Source organism: Typopeltis vanoorti, chromosome 1, assembly GCF_054136105.1.
Source record: "Typopeltis vanoorti isolate ZY-2024b chromosome 1, IOZ_Tvanoo_1.0, whole genome shotgun sequence".
NCBI lineage: Eukaryota > Metazoa > Arthropoda > Arachnida > Uropygi > Thelyphonidae > Typopeltis > Typopeltis vanoorti.
The window spans coordinates 106,973,201-106,996,892 of NC_143549.1; the positions used below are offsets into that span (position 1 = coordinate 106,973,201).

At 36.5% G+C, this 23,692-nt stretch overlaps 1 protein-coding gene across 1 annotated transcript in view; it reads right to left on the minus strand.

The window, feature by feature from the left end:
* Positions 1-718: 718 nt before the first annotated feature.
* LOC150110293 (uncharacterized) overlaps positions 719-23,692 on the minus strand; it is a 50,507-nt gene continuing 27,533 nt past the window's right edge. The window contains exons 3-4 of the mRNA XM_090395402.1: positions 7,645-7,755; positions 719-872 (exon numbers count right to left, since the gene is read on the minus strand). Coding sequence (XP_090251528.1) covers positions 720-872; positions 7,645-7,755 — 264 coding nt within the window. The 3' untranslated portion in view covers position 719. The remainder of the gene's footprint in view (positions 873-7,644; positions 7,756-23,692) is intronic.

The window sequence follows — 23,692 nt, forward strand, 5'->3', positions numbered from 1 at the left end:
GCTACTCCAGGAGTCCTTAGACTCATCGAGGGAGGCCCTAAACATCATGTTCACACAGCTGTTCAACATTCTCACAGTATCTATCATACCTTGCCTTGAACTCGCTCACTGTCATAGCACCCACAACAGACTCTGGCAGCTTATTCCACTCATTTACCACTCTAAAAGTAAAGAACCCAGCTCTAACACCCCTGCTAACCACGCTCTTGCCCAGCTTCCATGGGTGTCCCCTAGTTCTCCCACCACCAGTCCTGATCTCAAAAATATCATCTGAATTAATCCTATAGAATCCTTTTAGCAATTTGAATGTCTCAATCATATCTCCCCTTTTTCGCCTATCAACTAGTTTCTGCAACCCACAAATCTTCAACCTGTTCTCATATGGTTCATTCCATAGACCTGCTATCATCTTAGTCACTCGCCTCTGGATCCTCTCAACCTCCTCCCCATCAATTATACATCTCAAAATTACAATTATCGGAATGCTTAAGTCATAGACCTCAAGAATTTTTCAACTTGTGTCCCTAAGGCATTAAATAAGAGAAATTATTTTATAAAATGTTTGTTGCTTATTAGAAAAGAAAAAAAAACTTCTTTTAATTGAAAAATACATGTAACAGTTTTTTAACAAAGTAAACATGTAAACTTTCTATTAGTAGAACAAATATATCACAGAAGTAGTAAGAATTTTTTCCTTCACTTTCCAAACAATATTGTTATTAAGGTTTAGGAGAATTAATGCTTATATTAGTCATTTTTTTTGCTTTCTCTGTCTGCTTTTCTGTTTGGATAGGTGGTGACATTTCTTTCAGTCCTATGAAATCTGTATAACATATACCAACCATTATAAGGGTTCCACCAATGCTAAACACCTATAAATTAAAAATACATTTTAAGAAAATTTAAAATAAGATGTCAAGGGCATGCGCGTGCGCACACACACACACACACACACACACACACACAGAGTCAGTAGTCAATTTAATAGACACATCTTATCAGATACAGAATAACAGTATATACTACTTCATCAGAGACAGCGCTATGTATTCATTCCAGGACTATATCGAGCAGATAGGTAGATAATGAGGAAGTATGTGTGTGTGCATGCACGTGCGTGCGTGCATGCAAACTCACACACAATTGCTTCAGTGTTGTCCTCAATGATTTTTGGTAGTATATCATTAGGTATTATCAGTCAGTGCTCTGCATAATATCACTGTAGGTATTATGCAGAGCATTGTACTGCTGGGATGTTCACATGCAAAAATATCTAGAATGTATCAACAATGGGCTAACAACTAGAAATTTCTTACTGAGTCTTCCAAGTAAGATTTATGTAAACATACTTCAGAAGAGGCTAAGAAAAATTGTGGATGGGAAACTTGGTACAGAACAAGCAGAGCTCAGATGATGTAATATAGTGTAAATGAGACATTATATCAAGCAATACATAGTCTGTTTGATTTGTAAGTAAGTTAGCAGTTAGAATTGAAGAAGGTACAGGTAGATGGTGATTTGATCTTAAATTTAGTGAGTTGTGGGTGAACATTATGAAGGAAATTTGCATTAGGCTTGATATCTAAGTTGGAGATATTCAACTCAGCTCTTTAAAATTGAAGATGGTGTTATACTGTTAAATCAATCTGGTAGAAATATGCATTCATTTTCGAAATTATGGATTTTACAACCGTGTTATAACTAACTCTTTTTATTATCCCGACACTTCGATCTTCATATCAAGATCATCATCTGGAGAATACACAAATATACAAGACAAGCTGAGTTACATTACAAACTGTAAGCTAGTGAAACAATGATTTGATCACATGTTATTCTACTGGCATGACCTCTAGCGAAAAAAAAAAAAATTATTCATAAATTACATCAAGCTAGATTTAATTTAAGATGACATGAATAAACATTTTTTCTTATAGATAGTTTCTTTCAGTAACAATGTCCTATTTTTAGTGTTACAATTGTTGTTTTTTTTTATTTAGGATCCTGGATTTACTATAGTCCTGTTTATAGTTGTTCTTAGATAGTAAGGTTCTGTGGGTTGAATATATGCCTTCCATATGTATGGGATTTTTAGACCTTCATTATTGTTCAGATTGGGGTGGTTGATAACAATCTCACATGCTTCCTTAAATTTGCATTCATACCATGTTTTGGTGTGATGTAGACAACTAGTGCTTTTCCAGTCAATTCTGTGTAAGGTGTTCAGGGCATGATCAGAAAGGCCAGCTTCACCATAATTATTATATTTAATGTGTCGTTTATATTCTTTATGTTCTTTTTGTCTGATAGGACTTGTGCGTCCTGTTTCTCCTATATATGGTATGTTACAGGTGCAATGAATACGGTATACCCCAGGGTGGGCCAGCGAGGGGAGTGGGTCTTTGGATAAGTTGAGTAAGCTTTTTAATTTTGCAGGAGGTTTAAATGTGGCTTTGAGGTTGTATTTTTGTAGTACTCTGTTTATTTTGTCTGATGTCCCTTTAATGTAGGGAATGGTTATAGTTTTGTTGTAGTCTGTTTGTCTTTGTTTTTTATTCAGGTCTTGTAGAGAATTTTGTTAATAGTGTTTTGGCTATACCCATTTTATTTGGAAGTATTGCTGATCACTTTAAATTTGTTCTTTCAGTGCCTGTTCACTGGAGCAGATTTTCAGAGCCCTGTTTTTCAGAGTATTGATGACACCTAGTTTTTGGGTTGGGTAGTGGTAGGAGTTTATGTGTATATATTGGCCGGTATGTGTTGGTTTTCAGTAAACTGTGAAGGAAAGATTGCCAGAAGGAAGACGTGTGACAAGTGTATCTAGAAACGGAAGTGTGTTCTGTTTTTCAATTTCAATTGTGAACTGTATGAATTTGTGTTGTTTGTTTAGGTGGCTTAGAACTTAGCCACTACACAAAACTAGCTACAAAAGAAAAAACGGAACTTTCAAGATACATAAACGCAGATATCTGGATGATCCTGGAAAAGATTACGGAAAACACAGCGAACCACATCCTCCAAACAAAGAAAGAAAACCTAATTTCCAAATTCCAAAGACTAAAAGATCGACAGAACCAGCCACCATATTCAAATTTCTCCACAGTGAACAATAAAAACAACCAGAAGCAAGAAACAAGAGGAACCACCAATCGCCCCTAGTTAACAGTAACATCGTTAACATATCTAACCACGCTTTATACAAAGACGAAATCTGGATACTAAACAAAGGTTTAAATTATGCTGTAGCACCCAGATCAATAAACAAACTTGAATTTATTTGTAATATCAAGCAACCTAACCAAACACGAAGTAACAGCGATGACATCACTAAAATCAAATCCGAAGATTTTAATAACTAGAGCAGATAAAGGAAGTGCCACCATTATTTTAAACTGAACCACTTATGTAGAAAAAATGAATCTGCTGGTCTTGGAAAATAACACATACCAATTAGTTCACTATAACCCAACCAATAGAATAAAAAATAAAACAGAGAAACTACTTAAGTCAATTACCACATGGCCCGAAGATACGATCAAAAAACTATTTCTGCACTATGCTCATTCCACAAGAATTTAAAATTTATGGAATACTGAAAATTCACAAAGAAAGCATACTGCTAAGGCCTATAGTTGAAGGGATAGATAGCCTGACTTATCACTTAGCAAAAAAATTAGCGGCAACACTCAAGTAGTTGGTTGGTCATTCCCCCTCCTATATCAAAAACACACAACACTTCATAAACATCATCAAAGACATTACATTAGAAAAAGATGATTTATCAAAAACACACAACACTTCATAAACATCATCAAAGACATTACATTAGAAAAAGATGATTTATCAAAAACACACAACACTTCATAAACATCATCAAAGACATTACATTAGAAAAAGATGATTTATCAAAAACACACAACACTTCATAAACATCATCAAAGACATTACATTAGAAAAAGATGATTTATCAAAAACACACAACACTTCATAAACATCATCAAAGACATTGCATTAGAAAAAGATGATTTATTAGTCAGTTTTGACGTCTCTGCCTTCTTTACAAATATCCCAATCAATGACACAATCCTTCTTTTACAGAACAAATTCCCTCCAGATATCACGGTGCTCTTTGCGCATGTATTGCATTCTGGTTATTTCGTATGGCAAAACGCTTTCTACCTACAAAAAGAAGGCACAGCCATGGGCTTGCCATTATCCTCCTCCCCCCCATTGCTAACTTTTACATGGAACATTTTGAGCAACTTGCTTTAGGTTCCTCCCCTTTAAAACCCAAAGTCTGGCTTAGATACGTTGACGATGCTTTTGCAATCTGGTCCCATGGTCACTAGACACATTCCTTAGCCACCTAAACAAACAACACAAATGCATACAGTTCACAACTGAAATTGAAAAACAGAACACACTTCCGTTTCTAGATACACTTGTCACAAGTCTTCCTTCTGGCAATCTTTCCTTTACGGTTTACTGAAAAACCGACACATACTGGCCAATATATACACATAAACTCCTACCACTACCCAACCCAAAAACTAGGTGTCATCAATACTCTGAAAAACAGGGCTCTGAAAATCTGCTCCAGTGAACAGGCACTGAAAGACAAATTTAAAGTGATCAGCAATACTTCCAAATAAAATGGGTATAGCCAAAACACTATTAACAAAATTCTCTACAAGACCTGAATAAAAAACAAAGACAAACAGACTACAACAAAACTATAACCATTCCCTACATTAAAGGGACATCAGACAAAATAAACAGAGTACTACAAAAATACAACCTCAAAGCCAAAGACCCACTCCCCCCCCCTGTTGGCCCACCCTGGAGTATACCGTATTCATTGCACCTGTAACATACCATATATAGGAGAAACAGGATGCACAATTCCTATCAGACAAAAAGAACATAATGAACATAAACGACACATTAAATATAATAATTATGGTGAAGCTGGCCTTTCTGATCATGCCCTGAACACCTTACATAGAATTGACTGGAAAAGCACTAGTTGTCTACATCACACCAAAACATGGTATGAATGCAAATTTAAGGAAGCCTGTGAGATCGTTATCAACCACCCCAATCTGAACAATAAAGAAGGTCTAAAAATCCCATACATATGGAAGGCATATATTCGACCCACGGAACCTTCCTCTCTATGAACAACTATAAACAGGACTGTAGTAAATCCAGGATCCTAAATCAAAAATAACAATTGTAATACTAAAAATAGGACATTGTTACTGAAAGAAACTATCTATAAGAAAAGATGTTTATTCATGTTATCTTAAATTAAATCTAGCTTGATGTAATTTATAATTTTTTTTTTTTTTCGCTAGAGGTCATGCCAGTAGAATAACATGTGATCATATCATTGTTTCTCTAGCTTACGGTTTGTTATGTAACTCAGCTTGTCTTGTATATTTGTGTATGATCTTGATATGAAGATCGAAGTGTCGGGATAATAAAAAGAGTTAGTTATAACACGGTTGTAAAATCCATAATTTCGTAAATGAATGCTGATCACCGTGTTACACTAAAAGAAAGGTAGAAATATGCAGGGTTATCTAACTAAACTGAATAACAGTTGTAATAAATTCAATATGAAAATCAACAGTTTTTAACAAACAAAAATTATGAAAATAGCTGGGAACACTGAAAAATGGAGAACCTATCGAACATATGAATAAATTTATAATGAAATAGGAGAGAAATTCATCAAAGCACTAAACTATCTGTATAGATGACTGTGTTTAAACCAATTTTATCTTATGGATTTGAGAGTTGGGTTAGAAATAAAAATACTTGATGAAAGACAGAAACACTTGAAAACACTGATATGTGAGTTCTGAGAATAATTTGGAGAATGATCAAATGGCAAAACTTAATCATGGCAGCTGCTGTACTTCTGCAATGAACTATTAATGTTTCTCATATTTTGGAAAGTTTTGCAACCATATTAGGCCGATTTTTAAGAGCGGTAACAGATTCTAAAAGCAATCTTTCTCTTCTAAATTTACTGTGTTGGAATATGGTGGTATTTTTTCCTAATCCTTTCTCAGTGCTGTTTCATTCCATTAAAAGTTCCCAGGAGAAATGGCAAACAGTAGTAAATGAATGGAAATTCACGAAGGACAAATGTCTCAGGCAATATGTAGTAGAGAGAAAACAAGAATCAAGAGTTTTGGATTTGTCCTTGCATCAGAGGATCTGATTGTAAATGAAATGGTCGTCTCGTCACTCCCTCCCCATTGATGAGAGTGGTGATAGAGTCTTGGCCTGGCTTCTGAATAACATATAAAGTATCAAGAAGAAAGGAATTTATAAGACTATAATAATCTTAGAAATCAATTTGGAGCAGTTCCATGATGGAAAAATTGCAAGGGAGAGATATCAGCAGTGTGTGGAGACTAATGAAGAAATATTTATCATCACCAGTGGTAAACTGTATTCCTAAAGTGAAAAATATAATATGAGGAGAGATTAGCACTATAATCCAAAGAAAAATCTAAGGGATACTTTCATTATGTGGCTATTAGGAGGAGAAATGATTGTGGACAAATGATCCTATTGTAATGATAGAAAAGAAAGTCAAGTAACCAATGCAGGTGATGAACTGTTTAATCAGTTTAGTTATTGAGACATTTCATCCTTTTGTTCCTGGAGAGATGGGAAGGTTGAAGCCTTAGAAGTGGATGAGGAAAATGTGTTTCAAATACTAAACACTTTTGAAGTCAGTAAGAAATCCCATCCAGTTGGGGCTGGATGGGATTTCACTGCATGTTTTAAGAGAATATGCCAAGGAACTGAAGTTCCTTTGACCTGGCTATTCAGTAAAAGTCCAGCTACTGGAAAAGTGCCCATGGAATGGAAGGAGGGTAAGATAGTGCTATTACACAAGGGTGGGAACAGAATGAAGGTGTCAAACTATAGACTAGTTTGTATTTCTTCGGTGGTCATTAAGATTTTGGAGCAATTAGTGACAGATCATATGCAAAACTGGGTAGATGAGGTAATGTTATCTGTGAAGGTCAGCTGGGATTTGTTAAAGGGAGCTCTTGTTTCAGTAATTTGCTTGTCTTTTATAATGAGGGCACTAGACAAGAGAAAGGCATAGACCACCAAGGGAAAGGCAATATATACCACCACTATTATATTGTGAACAGAACAGTATGACTGTTCACAATATAATAACAAATTAACATTTTAAGTTTTCAGAACTATGGCAAAATTTTATTGATTTTGTGTAATTTTATATCAAATATTTTTCAGGACGATGTTTGGTTCACCATTGGAAATATTGAGATTCTGTGTTAAACATTTAATAACAGTACAAAAATGTCTGTATAGTAAGGGTGCATACAACAGAATGTGTAGTGTGTGCACAGATGACAATAATGGATATATTAAAATATTCAAAATTAATATGAATTTATTCAGATAATTAATTCAAAATGAATTATTTTAAAATAAATACCTTCAGGTTCCTGAATTGGAGAAAAAAAAGTAAAATTTTTTTGGAAATAAATCTAAATAAGATAAGTCTATTATAGCTGTAATTTTGGCTCTTGAAAGGTATTTAGAATAATCATAAACATTAAAACAAATTGTAGAAATATTTCATACCGAGGCTACTATTCTTGCTGCAATCCGATGCTCATGGTTTCCAATAGATACCATAATAAGGTTGGTTGAGATGAAATAAAGCATAAGTAGTAATGTGTCATTCACAAGAAACTAGATGGGAGAAAAACAATAAAATATTTTTGTTATTTTACTATTGAAATCCATTAATATATGTCTAGAAACCTATACTACCATATATTCTTGTTTCTCTTTTTTTTTTTTGTATCATTTATCAAATAACTTTTGATACACCTGTGTATATGTAACTTATGGAATATCCTTAACATAATAATATATGTATATATACACATATGGAACATAATAATATATGTATATATACACACATCACTCACATGATGAGTCTTTGGACTCCACGAAGTCCAAAGACTCATCATGGGAGACCCAATCTATCCACACAATCTATCATACCTCTCCTTGAACCCATTAACAGACAAAGCATTCACAACCGACTCTGGCAACCCATTCCACTCAATCATCACTCTCCAAGCAAAAAAATCTAGTTCTCACATCCCTACTGACCACACCTTTATTAAACTTCCAGGGATGAACCCCTGCTATGGTCCCTCTAGTCAAGTGCTGAAACATTTCCCTTACATCTATCCTATAAAATTCTTTAAGCAACTTAAATGTTTCTATCATATCCCCACTTTTTCTCCTATCAACTAACTTCTGCAATCCACATGCCTTCAATCTATCCTCATAGGGAACATTCCACAGGCTACTCACCATCTTGGTCACTTGCCTCTGAATCCTCTGGACTGCCCTTCATCCACAAGAAACTAAGGGAACCAGACTTGAGCACAGTAATCCAGATGTGTGCATATCAAGGCCTTATAAAGAGGAATTACAACTTCCTTATCTCTACTTGTTAATGTGTTCTTCACTAGCCAAGTCATCTTATGGGCTAATTTGGCAACCTTAGCAATATGTTCTCTAAACTTTAACTCTGTCTACTACCACCCCAAATCTCTAGCTTCATCTATTTCCTGGAGTACACTGCCGTCAATGTGATATACAGCTTGTAATCTATTTATCCCAAAATGCATAACTTTATATTTCTCGACATTAAACTGACATCCATTAAATATCTACCCTATATATATATAAAATGATAAGCCCTTTTATGCAATGTTTTTTGTCAAGTTATTTGAAACGTTTTGAAACTCAGAGGCTACCCTGAGTGTCGAGTCTTCAAAATCCAAGTCATCAGAATTCAAGGAGAACTGGCCTACCAGTCTGGAACTTGGGGGGGGGGGCGGTAGGCACGAAGGGACGGAACCCCCCCTTTCGAGTTTTAAAAATTTGAATCATCAGAATTCAAGGAGAACTGGCCTACCAGTCCTGAACTCAGGGGGTCACCAGGGGACAGAGCCCCCCCCCTTTTTTTTGAAGATTCGACACTCGGGCTATCCTGAGTGTTGAGTCATCAGAATTCAAGGAGAATCAGCTTACCATTCCGGAACACGGGGGGGGGGGGGTGCCAGGGGGAGAGGCCCCTAGTATATATATAAATACACATACAGGACTTCATAAATAAAACTTAAATTTGTTAGCCACAAAAATTTTACTCAACCAATGCATCAGTCTGCTTATATGCTCATATATATATATATATATATATATATATATATTAGGATAACCAAGTAATTTTATAAACTTAGTTATTTTTACTCCTAATCCCAAGTATGCAAACAATTAAGTTTGCACCTGAAACAAAGTTCAAGTCTGAAGATGGTACAACACCAGGGCAACTCATTGTAAAGGTGGGTAAAAAAGTTTATAAAATTACTTGGTTATCCTAATATACAATATCCCCAAGTTAAAAAATTTATTATATATATATATATATATATATATAACTTGTGCCTACAAGAAATATTCAGACTTATTGATTGTTAAGGGAAACGTCTGAAGATAAATGGAAGATATTTAAGCCATTTGCACTTTGCAGATGACATAGTTATCTTTACTTCAACTGCACATGAATCGTATCCATGAACTGTAAATTGCTAGCAAAACAGCTTACCTAAAGAAGACCCAAGTTATGTTCAATAGCTATGTCCAACCAAAAATTATAAAAATCAATAATGAGGAAATTAAATAAGTAGATCATTATATATACTTAGGACAACAGATATCAATGGAACAAAATATCATGGACGAAATTAAAAGATGCACGATGCTTGGGTGGAAAGCATTTGGAAAATTACATTCAATATTCAAAAGCCAACTACCTTATGTCTGAAGAGAAAAGGGGGGGCGGTAGGCACGAAGGGACGGAACCCCCCTTTTGAGTTTTAAAAATTTGAATCATCAGAATTCAAGGAGAACTGGCCTACCAGTCCTGAACTCAGGGGGTCACCAGGGGACAGAGCCCCCCCCCTTTTTTTTTTGAAGATTCGACACTCGGGCTATCCTGAGTGTTGAGTCATCAGAATTCAAGGAGAATCAGCTTACCATTCCGGAACACGGGGGGGGTGCCAGGGGGAGAGGCCCCTAGTATATATATAAATACACATACAGGACTTCATAAATAAAACTTAAATTTGTTAGCCACAAAAATTTTACTCAACCAATGCATCAGTCTGCTTATATGCTCATATATATATATATATATATATATATATATATTAGGATAACCAAGTAATTTTATAAACTTAGTTATTTTTACTCCTAATCCCAAGTATGCAAACAATTAAGTTTGCACCTGAAACAAAGTTCAAGTCTGAAGATGGTACAACACCAGGGCAACTCATTGTAAAGGTGGGTAAAAAAGTTTATAAAATTACTTGGTTATCCTAATATACAATATCCCCAAGTTAAAAAATTTATTATATATATATATATATATATATATAACTTGTGCCTACAAGAAATATTCAGACTTATTGATTGTTAAGGGAAACGTCTGAAGATAAATGGAAGATATTTAAGCCATTTGCACTTTGCAGATGACATAGTTATCTTTACTTCAACTGCACATGAATCGTATCCATGAACTGTAAATTGCTAGCAAAACAGCTTACCTAAAGAAGACCCAAGTTATGTTCAATAGCTATGTCCAACCAAAAATTATAAAAATCAATAATGAGGAAATTAAATAAGTAGATCATTATATATACTTAGGACAACAGATATCAATGGAACAAAATATCATGGACGAAATTAAAAGATGCACGATGCTTGGGCGGAAAGCATTTGGAAAATTACATTCAATATTCAAAAGCCAACTACCTTATGTCTGAAGAGAAAAGTTTTTAACCAATATATTCTTCCTATACTGACATGTCCGCGCAGTTAGCCTAGTGGCTTTGTGTTTCGCAACCATGTGCCTGGGGAAGGAGTGTCCCAGGTTCGATTCCCGTCAAAGACTTGAGGATCTTTCTTAGCCATAGCCAAGTTAGCCGGTCTTGGGCGCAGGAAGTAGGATTTTTTCCACCAGTTTATCTGACATTTTTCATCCCACAAGCATGCAAACTGGCCCAATGAACATACACTTCTACAGTCAAAAATATATCCCCCCCCAGTGGCAGGCTAGGCGACAGGTCGGTTGGGAGTGGTACTAACAAGAAGTTGCATCTAAGTAACATGTGGACCCTGCATAGGAAGCGGGAATAATGCGTAGTGAAAGAAGAAGATTCTTCCTATACTGTCATATGGCTGTGAAACATGGATACTTGAATGCAAAGGAAATTCAAAAATTAAGAACAACACAATTTAGTATGGAAAGAAGTATTCCTTTTGTGATCCAATCTTGTGATACCAAGCATACTTCTTTCCATACTAAATTGTGTTGTTCTTAATTTTTGAATTTCCTTTGGATAAGATACATGGATAAGAAATCAAACCAAAGTCTCTGACATCATAGGAAGAGTGAAACATCTGAAGTGACAGTGGGCTGCGCATATTGCTCGAAGACAAGATCAACGATGGACAAAAGAAGTACTGATTGGATTCCACAAGAGGCAAAACGACCACAACACGTACTAAATCACGGTGGATTGATGATATTGTCAGATTTGCAGGAGTGACATGGACAGACAGTTTTGGAATAATCTTGGAAAGGCCTTCATCTAGCAGTGGATCGACAATGGCTGATAATGATGACGATGATATATATATATATATATATATATATATATATATATATATATATATATATATATTTTGCTATAATTAATGTTTTAAAAACTAAATGTTATGATAACAAAATAAAATTATTCATTCTTTAATCCTTACTACACATTACACATAATTATACAAAAATATCTTTTCCTGTCAATGTGAGATTATGTAATTTTAATCTCATCTCTCATTTCATCTTCCTTTCACCCTCTTTTACCTTGCAGTGTCAAAGGTTTATTAATCATCAGACCTCAAACCGTTCACAGCATAAGCCCTACTCCCCGGTGTATCTTATGTCCATAGTGTTGAGTTCTCAAGGCCAGTTTCCCTGCTTTGCGGGATGTAAAATCCCAGGAAAAACTGGGGAAACAAACCATAAAAAAAAACCTGTCCATGCCCAAGACTGGCTAACTTGGTTATGGCTGAGGAAGATCCTTCAGCTCCCTCACATCTCCGACAGGAATCGAACCTAGGACACTCCTTCCCTAGGCATATGGTTGCAAAGCACACAGCCACTAGGCTAACTGTGTGGACTGTATTTTAATAATATTAATAATAATAATTAAAATGTATGCCACTGGCACTTGCTATTCATTCATAAGGGGTTCATATGTCTTCCAGTGTGTCTTTTCTTGAATAAAGTCCTGCAGAGAAGTGGGGGGGGGGGGGCTTTCATATGTATCATCAATAAATCATTCAGGTTGGAAGGATTCATTGATGACCTTAATTTCCCTTTTATTATAAGATGCATTTCTATTTGAATTAAAACCTTGTTCACGTGACAACATAATTATTTGTATGATGGCTCCAACGTCATGCAGGTGTGAGAGAAATGGAAACCTCTTCTTATTACTAATTGTTCTTCCATAAAGATCTCATAAGTTTAAATTCTTCCTCGTAAGTTTGAACTCATTCACCAAATTTACTGAAACTGTTTCTTCATTATTCTTAAAATATTTGTCAAAATATTTACCCCAAAATTTAATTTCTTCTTTCCCAAAATCTTCCAAATCTTCAGGCTGGTGAGATTTGAGACAGCTTTCAAATACCCTATTTTTCATCTTTTTTTTTTTAACAAGCCTTCTTTTCTTTGCTTTCTTTAACAAGATTTTTAATGTAGTACCATTGCATTTTCCCTGACTATTTTCTCCAGATTCATTGCTACTGCAGATTAGATGTCAATAAGTGCATTTAGTACTCCACTCTATTAGATACCCACGTTACTTAATGTCAATACTCACAATTTCAGGATTTTTGTTAGTAACATTCTTGCTATTTTTCCCAATCCTTTTTTGTTTTTTTGGTGAATCCTGGTAAAAGATATAGAATTTTGTACTACTGTTTCAATTTCAGCAACAAACAGAATTTAAAACATCTAGATTCAAATTATGTGTAATACAAGGAGCTGATGTAAGATTTGGCACGTCTCTATTTAATTTTGCCACTATCCCAGCATGTTACCTGCTCCATCTATTCCAATGCTGCTAACCAGTTACAAGGTCTTCTTAAGCAAACAAATCTGTGTAAGGCATCTTCATGATTAGGCTAACTGCATATAGAGCCTGTTGAATTCACATCAAGGCAAGAAAATGAAGTTTTTCTTGCCTCAGTATGCCATAGTGCGCAGCACATTCCCTTTCAGGCAAGGAAACAAAGTCTACATATGAATTATCTTCGTGGCTAGGCTACTGATGTGAAGCAGTTGATATATAGACTATGTTTCCTTGCCTGAAAGGGAATGTGCTGTGCACTATGGGCTACTGAGGCAAGAAAAACTTCATTTTACTCACTAATGTATCAAAGTAATCCCCCCCCCCCCTTGTAGAAGAATTACAGTAAGAAGTGCTTCGATTTCCTTAACTAATACTTTAGCAATATCAGTAATAATTGACATGGCATTTTGGTGCATGCTAAATTAAGTTAATCCCTTCATAATTAACATATGATGCTATCATATGTTAATTGATAGCATCATATGTTTGGAAATGAATTTTCTTTAATGAAATCATTGAAAACTGCCCTTAATCAAATAACTTGACAGTGAATGAGATAATGTTTTAAAATGAAACGGTAAATTATGCAAAGAAAGTAATATATTTTGAATGCATTTACAGCTAGGCTGAAAATTCACTGACCACTTGTCCTTGATAACTCACATGTAGCAAGTGGAGTGAATTTCTGGAACTCTGTATGTGTGTGTGTGTGTGTGTGTGTGTGTGTGTGTGTGTGTGTGTGTGTGTGTGTGTGTGTGTGTGTGTGTGTGTGTGTGTGTGTGTATACACACTGCATGTATATATACACACTGCATATATATATACACACTGCATATATATATACACACTGCCTGGAAAGAAGTCAACAGACACCATAGTGTGAAGAACAAATAGCAATGCCTTGTCCAAGACATTTGTCACCTTGTTATAGTACATAAGGAATTACCGGGCTGGTAAGTATGATAAGCTTAGGAGTGTGCTTGGCTCAGTGCCATGGCATGTAAAACTGCAAGGGCTGGATGTTGATAGTGCATGGGAGGTGGTTAAGAAGTGTTTGCAGGAGGCAATGGTTGACTGTATACCAAGAGTCCGAATAATAAATCAAGTAGGGGTTAAATGAATGAATAACACCATTAAGTGTGAGGTGCAAAAAAAGAAACAATTGTGGAGGGAATTTAAGGAGAAGGAGGACCTGTAGGTGCAGGAACAGTATAAAGCTCAGGCCAGAAAAGTAACAACGGTGGTAAGAAAAGCAAAAGCGGATTATGAAAAAATATTGGCCATGCAGGCTAAAGAGAATCCCAAACAGTTTTTTCAATATGTTGCAAGTAAAAGGAAAAATGTTCATGGCAGAATGATTTTAAAAAATGCTGAGGGTAGGGAGGTAACCGAATCAGTCGATATAGTGGAATTACTGAGCTAGCACTTTGCAAGAGTATATCATCCAGGTGGTAACATTGCAGGAATAGAAGAACCAACAGCTTATACTGGAATTGTGATGAATGAAGTAGAGGTAACTAGTCTATTACAGAACCTCAATGTCAATACATCTGTGGGATTGGATGGTATACCAGCTCGTGTTGTACATGAAGCGGCTAAAGAATTGCCAGTGCCCTTGACCATTTTGTTTAATTTGAGCCTCGGGTATGGGTCAGTCCCATGGGGTGGGGGGGAAGAGGGGAAAATAGTTCCGCTGCATAAAGGTGGTTCCAAGGCTGCTGTTGAAAATTACTGGCCAATCAGCATAACAGGAATGGTTATCAAGGTCTTGGAGAAAATAATCAAGAGGAAAATACAAAATTGGATAGATGAAAATGGGATACTGTATCGGGGACAGCATGGTTTTGTCAAGGGTAGGTCATGCCTCAGTAACTTGCTCACGTATTATAACACAGTGACGGCTGAACTGGATAAGGGTAATGGGTTTACAGTGATTCTACTGGACCTTGCTAAGGCCTTTGACAGGATACCACATGGAATTCTAATCAGTAAAATGCAGCATATGGGGATGGATATAAAATTGGTGAGATGGATAGAAGGGTGGTTGACGGAGAGATATCAGAGAGTGGTTTATTCAGGAGTAGAGTCCAAACGACGGCCTGTGACTAGTGGTGTGCCAAAGGATCTGTTCTTGGACCACTACTGTTTAATTTGTTCATTAATGATATAGGAAAGGATCTGAGAGGAACAGTTCATTTGTTTACAGATGATGCAAAGTTGGGTAGGGCAATAGTGAATGCAGATGATGTCAGAATTTTGCAGGATGATTTGGATAGATTGGAAGTCTAGGCTAAGGAGAATGGATGTCAATTTAATGTGGCAAAATGTAAGGTTATACATTTTGGGGTGAAAAGATTAGCAGCAGTTTACTACATTGGTGGAACTGTACTCTAGGAAATTGATGAGGCGAGAGATTTAGGAGTGTTGGTGGATAAGGAGTTGGAGTTTAGGGGGCACATTGCAAAAGTGGCCAAATCAGCTCATCAAATCACTTGGTTGATGAAGAATACTTTTGACAAGCAGAGACAAGCATGTTATTTTTCCTCTGTATCGAGCCTTGATAATACCCCATCTCGACTATTGTGCCTAGATTTGGTCACCTAGGTTTCTTCTTGATGGGGAGGAGGTTGAGAGAATCCAGAGGCGAGTGACCAAGATAATAGCAGGTCTGTGGAATAAACCTTATGAGAACAGGTTGAGGATTTGTGGGTTGCAGAAATTGGTCGATAGGTGGAGGAGGGGAGATATGATTGAGACATTCAAATTACTGAAGGTTTCTATAGGGTGTCCCAAAATTCACGCAAGATTTAAATTTAACGCCATTTGTACAGTAAAGTGTTGCCAACGAGAAAAAAAAGACAGCGTGACAGCTGACAGTTCAAGGTTATTAAAAATGGAGCGCTACACAAAGGAACAACGCATTTTCATTGTTGAGTAATATTTTAAAAATAATGAAGGTTTGGCAGCTACAGTTTGCAATTTTCGTACAAAATATAGTCGGAATAGTGATTTAACTTCAACTGTGAAAAGATTAATTAAAAAATTCAAGGAAACTGGATTAATTAGTGATCATATACACTCTGGCCGTCCTTCAACAAGTCGCTCAACAGAAAACATCGAAGCAGTTCGTGAGAGTGTTGCTGAGAGTCCAGGAACATCAATTCGTCACCGTGGTCTTGAATTGGGCATTTCGAGAAGCTCTCTACAGCATATTCTCACAAAAGATTTGCATCTTTATGCTTACAAAGTTCAATTGACTCGAGAACTGAAGCCTACTGACCACACACAGCAAAGAGAGTTCGTTGAATGGATTATGGAACAACAACAAGTGGATGCTTATTTTTCGAACAAAATCATCTTCAGCGATGAGGCTCATTTTCATCTTGATGGCTTCGTTAATCGACAAAATTGTCGCATTTGGGGTTCAGAAAATCCACAAATGATTGTTGAGAAACAAATACATCCACAACGTATCATTGTTTGGTGCGGATTTTGGGGTGGAGGCATCATCGGTCCATTCTTCGAAAATGCGTCTGGTAAGGCAATAACAGTTAATGGTGCTCACTATCGCGACATGATAATCCAATTTTTTGTGCCTAAATTGCAAGATATGGATGTGGACAACATGTGGTTTCAACAAGACGGTGCCACATGCCATACAGCCCGAGAAACAATTAAATTACTGCATGAGTCATTTCCTGGTTGTGTATTTTCCCATTTTGGTGATCAGAATTGGCCGCCCCAGATCATGTGACTTAACGCCGTTGGACTTTTTTCTTTGGGGTTTTTTGAAGTCTAAGGTTTATGCCAACAAGCTCACGACCACCCACGCCTTGAAGGAGGAAATTGAGTGCCGTATCAATGAAATTCAGCGCCACGTTTATGCAAAACGGTCATGGATAATTTCGACAAAAGATTGTGTATGTGCCAGCAAAGCCGGTGGAGGCCATTTACCCGATATGCTATTCCATGCATAACCCTATACTGTATACTTTATGAATCGATAAGAAATTACAATTTTTAATTAAAAACCTGTGTTTTCTATCAAAATTACTTCTTGCATGAATTTTGGGACACCTGTATAAGATTAATTCAGAAGATATTTTTGAGAACAGGGCTGGTGGTGGGAGGACTAGGGGACATCCATGGAAGTTGGGCAAGAGTGTGGTTAGTAAGGGTGTTAGAGCTGGGTTCTTTACTTTTAGAGTGCTGAATGAGTGGAATAATCTGCTGTATATATAATGAGTGCTGTATCAACGAAATTTAGCCACATTTATGCAAAACGGGCATGGAAAATTTCGACAAAAGAGTGCGTATCTGCCAGCAAAGCTGTGGAGGCCATTTACCCGTAATGCTATTCCATGCATAACCCTATACTGTGTACTTTATGAATCAATAAGAAATTACAATTTTTAATTAAAAACCTGTGTTTTCTATCAAAATTACTTCTTGCGTGAATTTTGGGACACCCTGTATAAGATTAATTCAAAAGATATTTTTGAGAACAGGGCTGGTGGTGGGAGGACTAGGAGACATCCATGGAAGCTGGGCAAGAGTGTGGTTAGTAAGGGTGTTAGAGCTGGGTTCTTTACTTTTAGAGTGCTGAATGAGTGGAATAATCTGCTGTATATATAATGAGTGCTGTATCAACGAAATTTAGCCACATTTATGCAAAACGGGCATGGAAAATTTCGACAAAAGAGTGCGTATCTGCCAGCAAAGCTGTGGAGGCCATTTACCCGTAATGCTATTCCATGCATAACCCTATACTGTGTACTTTATGAATCAATAAGAAATTACAATTTTTAATTAAAAACCTGTGTTTTCTATCAAAATTACTTCTTGCGTGAATTTTGGGACACCCTGTATAAGATTAATTCAAAAGATATTTTTGAGAACAGGGCTGGTGGTGGGAGGACTAGGAGACATCCATGGAAGCTGGGCAAGAGTGTGGTTAGTAAGGGTGTTAGAGCTGGGTTCTTTACTTTTAGAGTGCTGAATAAGTGGAATAATCTGCCAGAGTCTGTAGTGGGTGCTGTGACAGTGAATGAGTTTAAGGCAAGGTATGATAGATACTGTGTGAATGTCGAATAGTTGTGATGAACATGATTTGGGGCCTCCCTTGATGAGTCTAAGGACTCCCTGGAGTTGCCCGTAATAATAATAAGTAAGTTAGTAAAACATGATCTCCCCATAACAAACCAATGCTGACAACCACAGAAAATACTGCTGTTATATCAACCCATTTCTGTATCCTAGTTCTCACCTGTCTCTCTAGTACCTTCACTGCAACTCCAGATATACAAATTGGCCTATAATTTGTAGCCACAGCCTTATCCCCCACCTTTGCAGCAGAACAATTTTACTTTCTTTTCATTCCCTTGGAACCTGTGTTGTTGTAAGACTTATTAAAATCGCCTTATTGAAATCAGGGTTATTTATTTCCTCTAATACTTCTTGCTCACTTACAATTAAGCCATTCTCTCCTATGTCCTCTACGTTTAAATTTCTCATGATTTCACCTCTCAGGAGGATGAAACACCCTTATAAATTGAACATCGAATACTGCAACAATGTTTTCTGCAGCAGTTACCATTTTCAACCATTAACATCATCTTGCCGTAATCATTCTTCCTTCTACTTGCCACAAAAAAAAAACAAAAAAACTTATGATTTTTCTTCACCTGATTTGCTAATTTCTGCTCATACCGCACTTTTGTTGTCCTTACTGAGTCACTCTCCTGGCTTGTTCTTTATACTTTTCATGTAACTGATTATTATCATTATTTATCTTGTATTACCTTTAAAGTGCCTTCTTCTTCCAGATTTCATGCTAAGGCCCATCTTTCATCCCTTTTAACCTACCTTATTCAGGCTTTTGTCCTTTGGAATACATTCACACATTGATGTTGTTATGTATTTCTTTGTCAGTTTCCAAGCAGCATTATTTCCTTACTGCTCAACTCCTCATTCCATGCTATAGCTCTGCTCTCTCTTAAGCTTGTCATAATCATGACCTTGTACTTCCACGCACATCCTTTTCTCACAGAAGACTAGCGACAATTCAGATGATCACTTCACGATCACTCTCGCCAACTGGAGGAAAGTGCAAAAACCCCACTCACAATTATATCCTCTGATGAAATGATCAGATTGAAAACTCTCAATCCTTGCATGCCCTCCTTTACATGCTGCCTGAGATAGTTCTCTCAAGAAATTCATTATCCTTATTCCCAAATGCTATCTCTTCATTCCAATCTCTGGCACCATAATTAAAATTGTCCATAATAAGTACTGCCATTGTGTTCTGTTTGAAGAAAGCAAGATTCAAAAATTTCAATTAATAAAGTTAGTAACAATTCCTTAAGGCAAAAATCATGCAACATACTAAGTTATCAAAAATAAACAATTAAAATTCAAGCAGTATCGCCAATTATTATGCAATATAGCACTTATGTTTACTGGAGCTCTTTATAAACACTATGCATGTTGCAGTGTGCGTATAATACATTATGCATTACAAATATGTATATAATGTATTATCTATGATAATATACATGTGCATGTGAAGGTGTGCTAGTGCATTATGGGATACTGCAGGTTCATATATTCATAGTGTGCAGTGCACACCCACTGAATAGCAATTTCTGATTTTATATTTTTGCATTTATTCCTGTTAAGACCCCTAATTATTTGCTGGCTTTGCATGATTCCTAAAATTAAACAATATGCTCATGCTCATGAAGAGGAGACATTTCGATGCGTAAACATTATATCACATTCATGTTAATAGCCTGGGTGTGCAGTCACAAATACAGACATCTCAGATCCCTTTAAACAGACGTCAGATGGTGCAGCATGTCAAATTCTTAGTTCCAGTGATTTTAAATGTCCCAGAAGGCGAGATGGGGGAGGGTGCACTGGGAAAATAGCAACCAGAGTTGTTAGTGACTGTGATTGATTATTGCGTGAAGTAATCTGATTGAACATTGCCATTTGTCATGCTATTTGTTTTTGTTTTCTGATTTCATCTGTTTTGCATGCATGAGAACTGACTTATTTAGGACACTGATATAGACAAGTTTTTAATATATATTTGTAACTTTCTATAAATAATTTATAATTTTTTTGCCCATATTTACAATGGGAAACCATGTTGACGATGTACCGAATATCTCATTTTCTGCCATAAGCTTTCACAGATTGTATGATTATAGTCAAAGGAGGTTGGAACTTGCATAGAGATAAGTAAAAAGAGTTATTTCAGCCTTTCTTTGGTTCAATCTGAAAAAAAAATATATAATTTATCAAGTGATTACTTTTTCTGATTACTGTGCATGTTATATAGCTTATTTAAAAATCATGTCAAAATTGAAATTATCTGTGTCTCACTTTAGTATTTGCCAATGATAATCTAATTTTACCACAAAGAATAAACCCTTTGAACTTTCCACATAAACTGTGCACATGAAGCATAGTTATTGTTCATTTGATCTTTATGGTTTCCATATTTAAAATTATATTAATTGATGAATTAAAGTATTCAGAATTACTCTACAATTAATTGCATTGGATAAATTAAGATGAGCACTCTTAAAACTTTCATACATCAATAAAAATACAATCATATGATCAAATTGATGTGAATTTTGTACCACAGGTTGTATAAGCCATACAGCACACCCAACCTAAATGGACACGTGATGCCACAGGGATACTGAAGCAATCTGATGTCACATCAACATATTTTATATACAAGTAGCCTTCTTGCAACAATACTTCATGTGCAAACTTTTGTTGTGCCCTCATTTGGTTAAAGGATAAAAACAAGAATATAATTCTTTGTCTACTATAATTTAATTTCTGACCAAGTGGAAAAACTTGCTGCAGAAGGAATAAAATTACATCATAAATGAATGAGTGGGACATCTGTAAGAAGTGTTGGGATTGATTGTTATGTTTATTTGTTAATGCCATAAGTATAAGGAATAAAGCAGAAGAGTTTGGCCAAATTTCTTACCTGTCCTTGAAGCTCCTGTAATGGGTCACACATGAGCCTCTGGGAAAAATTCATCAGAATTTCTGATAAAAATAAAAAGCTTAATCATTCAGACATCATGATCAGTTTTGACATCCAGTCCTTATTTACCAGTATACCACTAGCTGACACTCTCCGACTGTTATCAGAAGAGTTCCTTCCAGACATATTCGATCTGTTTGTCTTTGTCGTGCACTCAGGTTATTTCATCTGTAGAAACCAATTCTACAAACAGATTGAGGGGACTGTTATGGGAAGCCCATTGTCACCTGCGCTTGCCATTTCTACTTTAAGTATGTTGAAGATTCCCTATTCTCTTCAGTACAACCTCAACCTTCCTTTTGGGTATGCAATGCAGATGATAGGTTTGCCATCAGGCCAGACTCAGAAGCATCTTTAATGACTTTTCTAATCAAAATCAACAGCTTACAGAAGGCATTAATTTTACTATGGAGAAAAAAAAAATGGATGGAAAATTACCCTTTCTGGACATCCTCCTTTTCCATACCTAATCTTGGAATACTTATAACATCTGTTTACCATGCTCCAATTCCCAAGCTCTTCAACAAGAACTGAACACCATGCAGTATATCATACTATAGATTGGCTTCACTTCAAGGAAGTTTAAACGCATCCCAAACACATACAAACCTAATCCCCAAAACTCTGAACCGGTATGACAAGTCACTACACATCACAAACTACACAAACATCTTGGATGTGATTGCAAAGATACGGTTTGGCCCCTGCATTGTTTGCTGTCAACAAAATCTCCTTGTTACCATCCCTGAAAGATAAACAGTCTCTCTCTCTCTCCTTGATGCTTACCAGGTTCAGTGCCTCCACTTGTACTCTGAACAAAGAACACTCATTCAAAAAAAATGACTGCAAGAACATGTATATTATATATTATAAGTGCCTTTGTAGCATAATTGGAAGAACAACGGTACATCGCGCCCTTCGATTGGAATAGGCCTAAGTTCAATTCTTGTCGCGACGGGAGGAATCTTTATCGAAGGTGAGTTAGGCGACCTCATATGGAGGTAGAAGGGTTTTTCTCCCAGAAACTCTGGTTTTTCATCCCGCATACAGACAAATCGGCCCTTCAGAACTCACACAATTTACAGACAAAAAATACTACTTGTGGTGGAGGTGGGCGGTAGATGCCGTTGATGGAGATGATTCGTAGTAGAGGTTCGGTGTAGTGGTTGAGACAGTTGTAGGTGTCCTCCCGTAATGAGTATTCAGACTCCTTGGTGGTATCAGGAATAATAATAATAATAATATAATCTGAAATGGTGTGAAGACAACTTAATAAATTTCAATGTCATAAAAACTCAAGCCTGCCTTATTACCCACAAGAATGATCCTATCTCGCTCCCTCATACATTTGATAATGTTTCAGTTTCCTTTCAAGATCATCTTTCTCTTCTTAGGCAGACTGTCACATCCAGTTTATCCTGGCACAAACATATTACATACATAACTTCCTCAGGATTTAAAATCTTGGTGTTCTTTTCCATTCAAAACATTATTATTATTATTATTATTATTATTACCACGGGCTACTCCAGGAGTCCTTAGACTCATCGAGGGAGGCCCTAAACATCATGTTCACATATCTTCACATCATGTTCACATATCTGTTCAACATTCTCACAGTATCTATCATACCTTGCCTTGAACTCGCTCACTGTCATAGCACCCACAACAGACTCTGGCAGCTTATTCCACTCATTTACCACTCTAAAAGTAAAGAACCCAGCTCTAACACCCCTGCTAACCACGCTCTTGCCCAGCTTCCATGGGTGTCCCCTAGTTCTCCCACCACCAGTCCTGATCTCAAAAATATCCTCTGAATTAATCCTATAGAATCCTTTTAGCAATTTGAATGTCTCAATCATATCTCCCCTTTTCCGCCTATCAACTAGTTTCTGCAACCCACAGATCTTCAACCTGTTCTCATGTAGTTCATTCCATAGACCTGCTATCATCTTAGTCACTCGTCTCTGGATCCTCTCAACCTCCTCCCCATCAAGAAGGAACCGAGGTGACCAAATCTGGGCACAGTAGTCGAGATGAGGTCTTATCAGGGCTCGGTACAGAGGTACAATAACTTGTTTTTTTCTGCTCGTCAAGGTATTTTTCAACAACCAAGTGAGTTGATGAGCTGATTTAGCTACTTTCGCAATGTGCCCCCTAAACTTCATCTCCCTATCCACCAACACTCCCAAGTCCCTGGCCTCATCAATCTCTTGGAGTACAGTTCCACCAATGTGGTGTACTGCTGTTAATCTTTTCACTCCAAAATGCATAACCTTACATTTTGTCACATTAAATTGACATCCATTCTCCTTAGTCCAGAACTCCA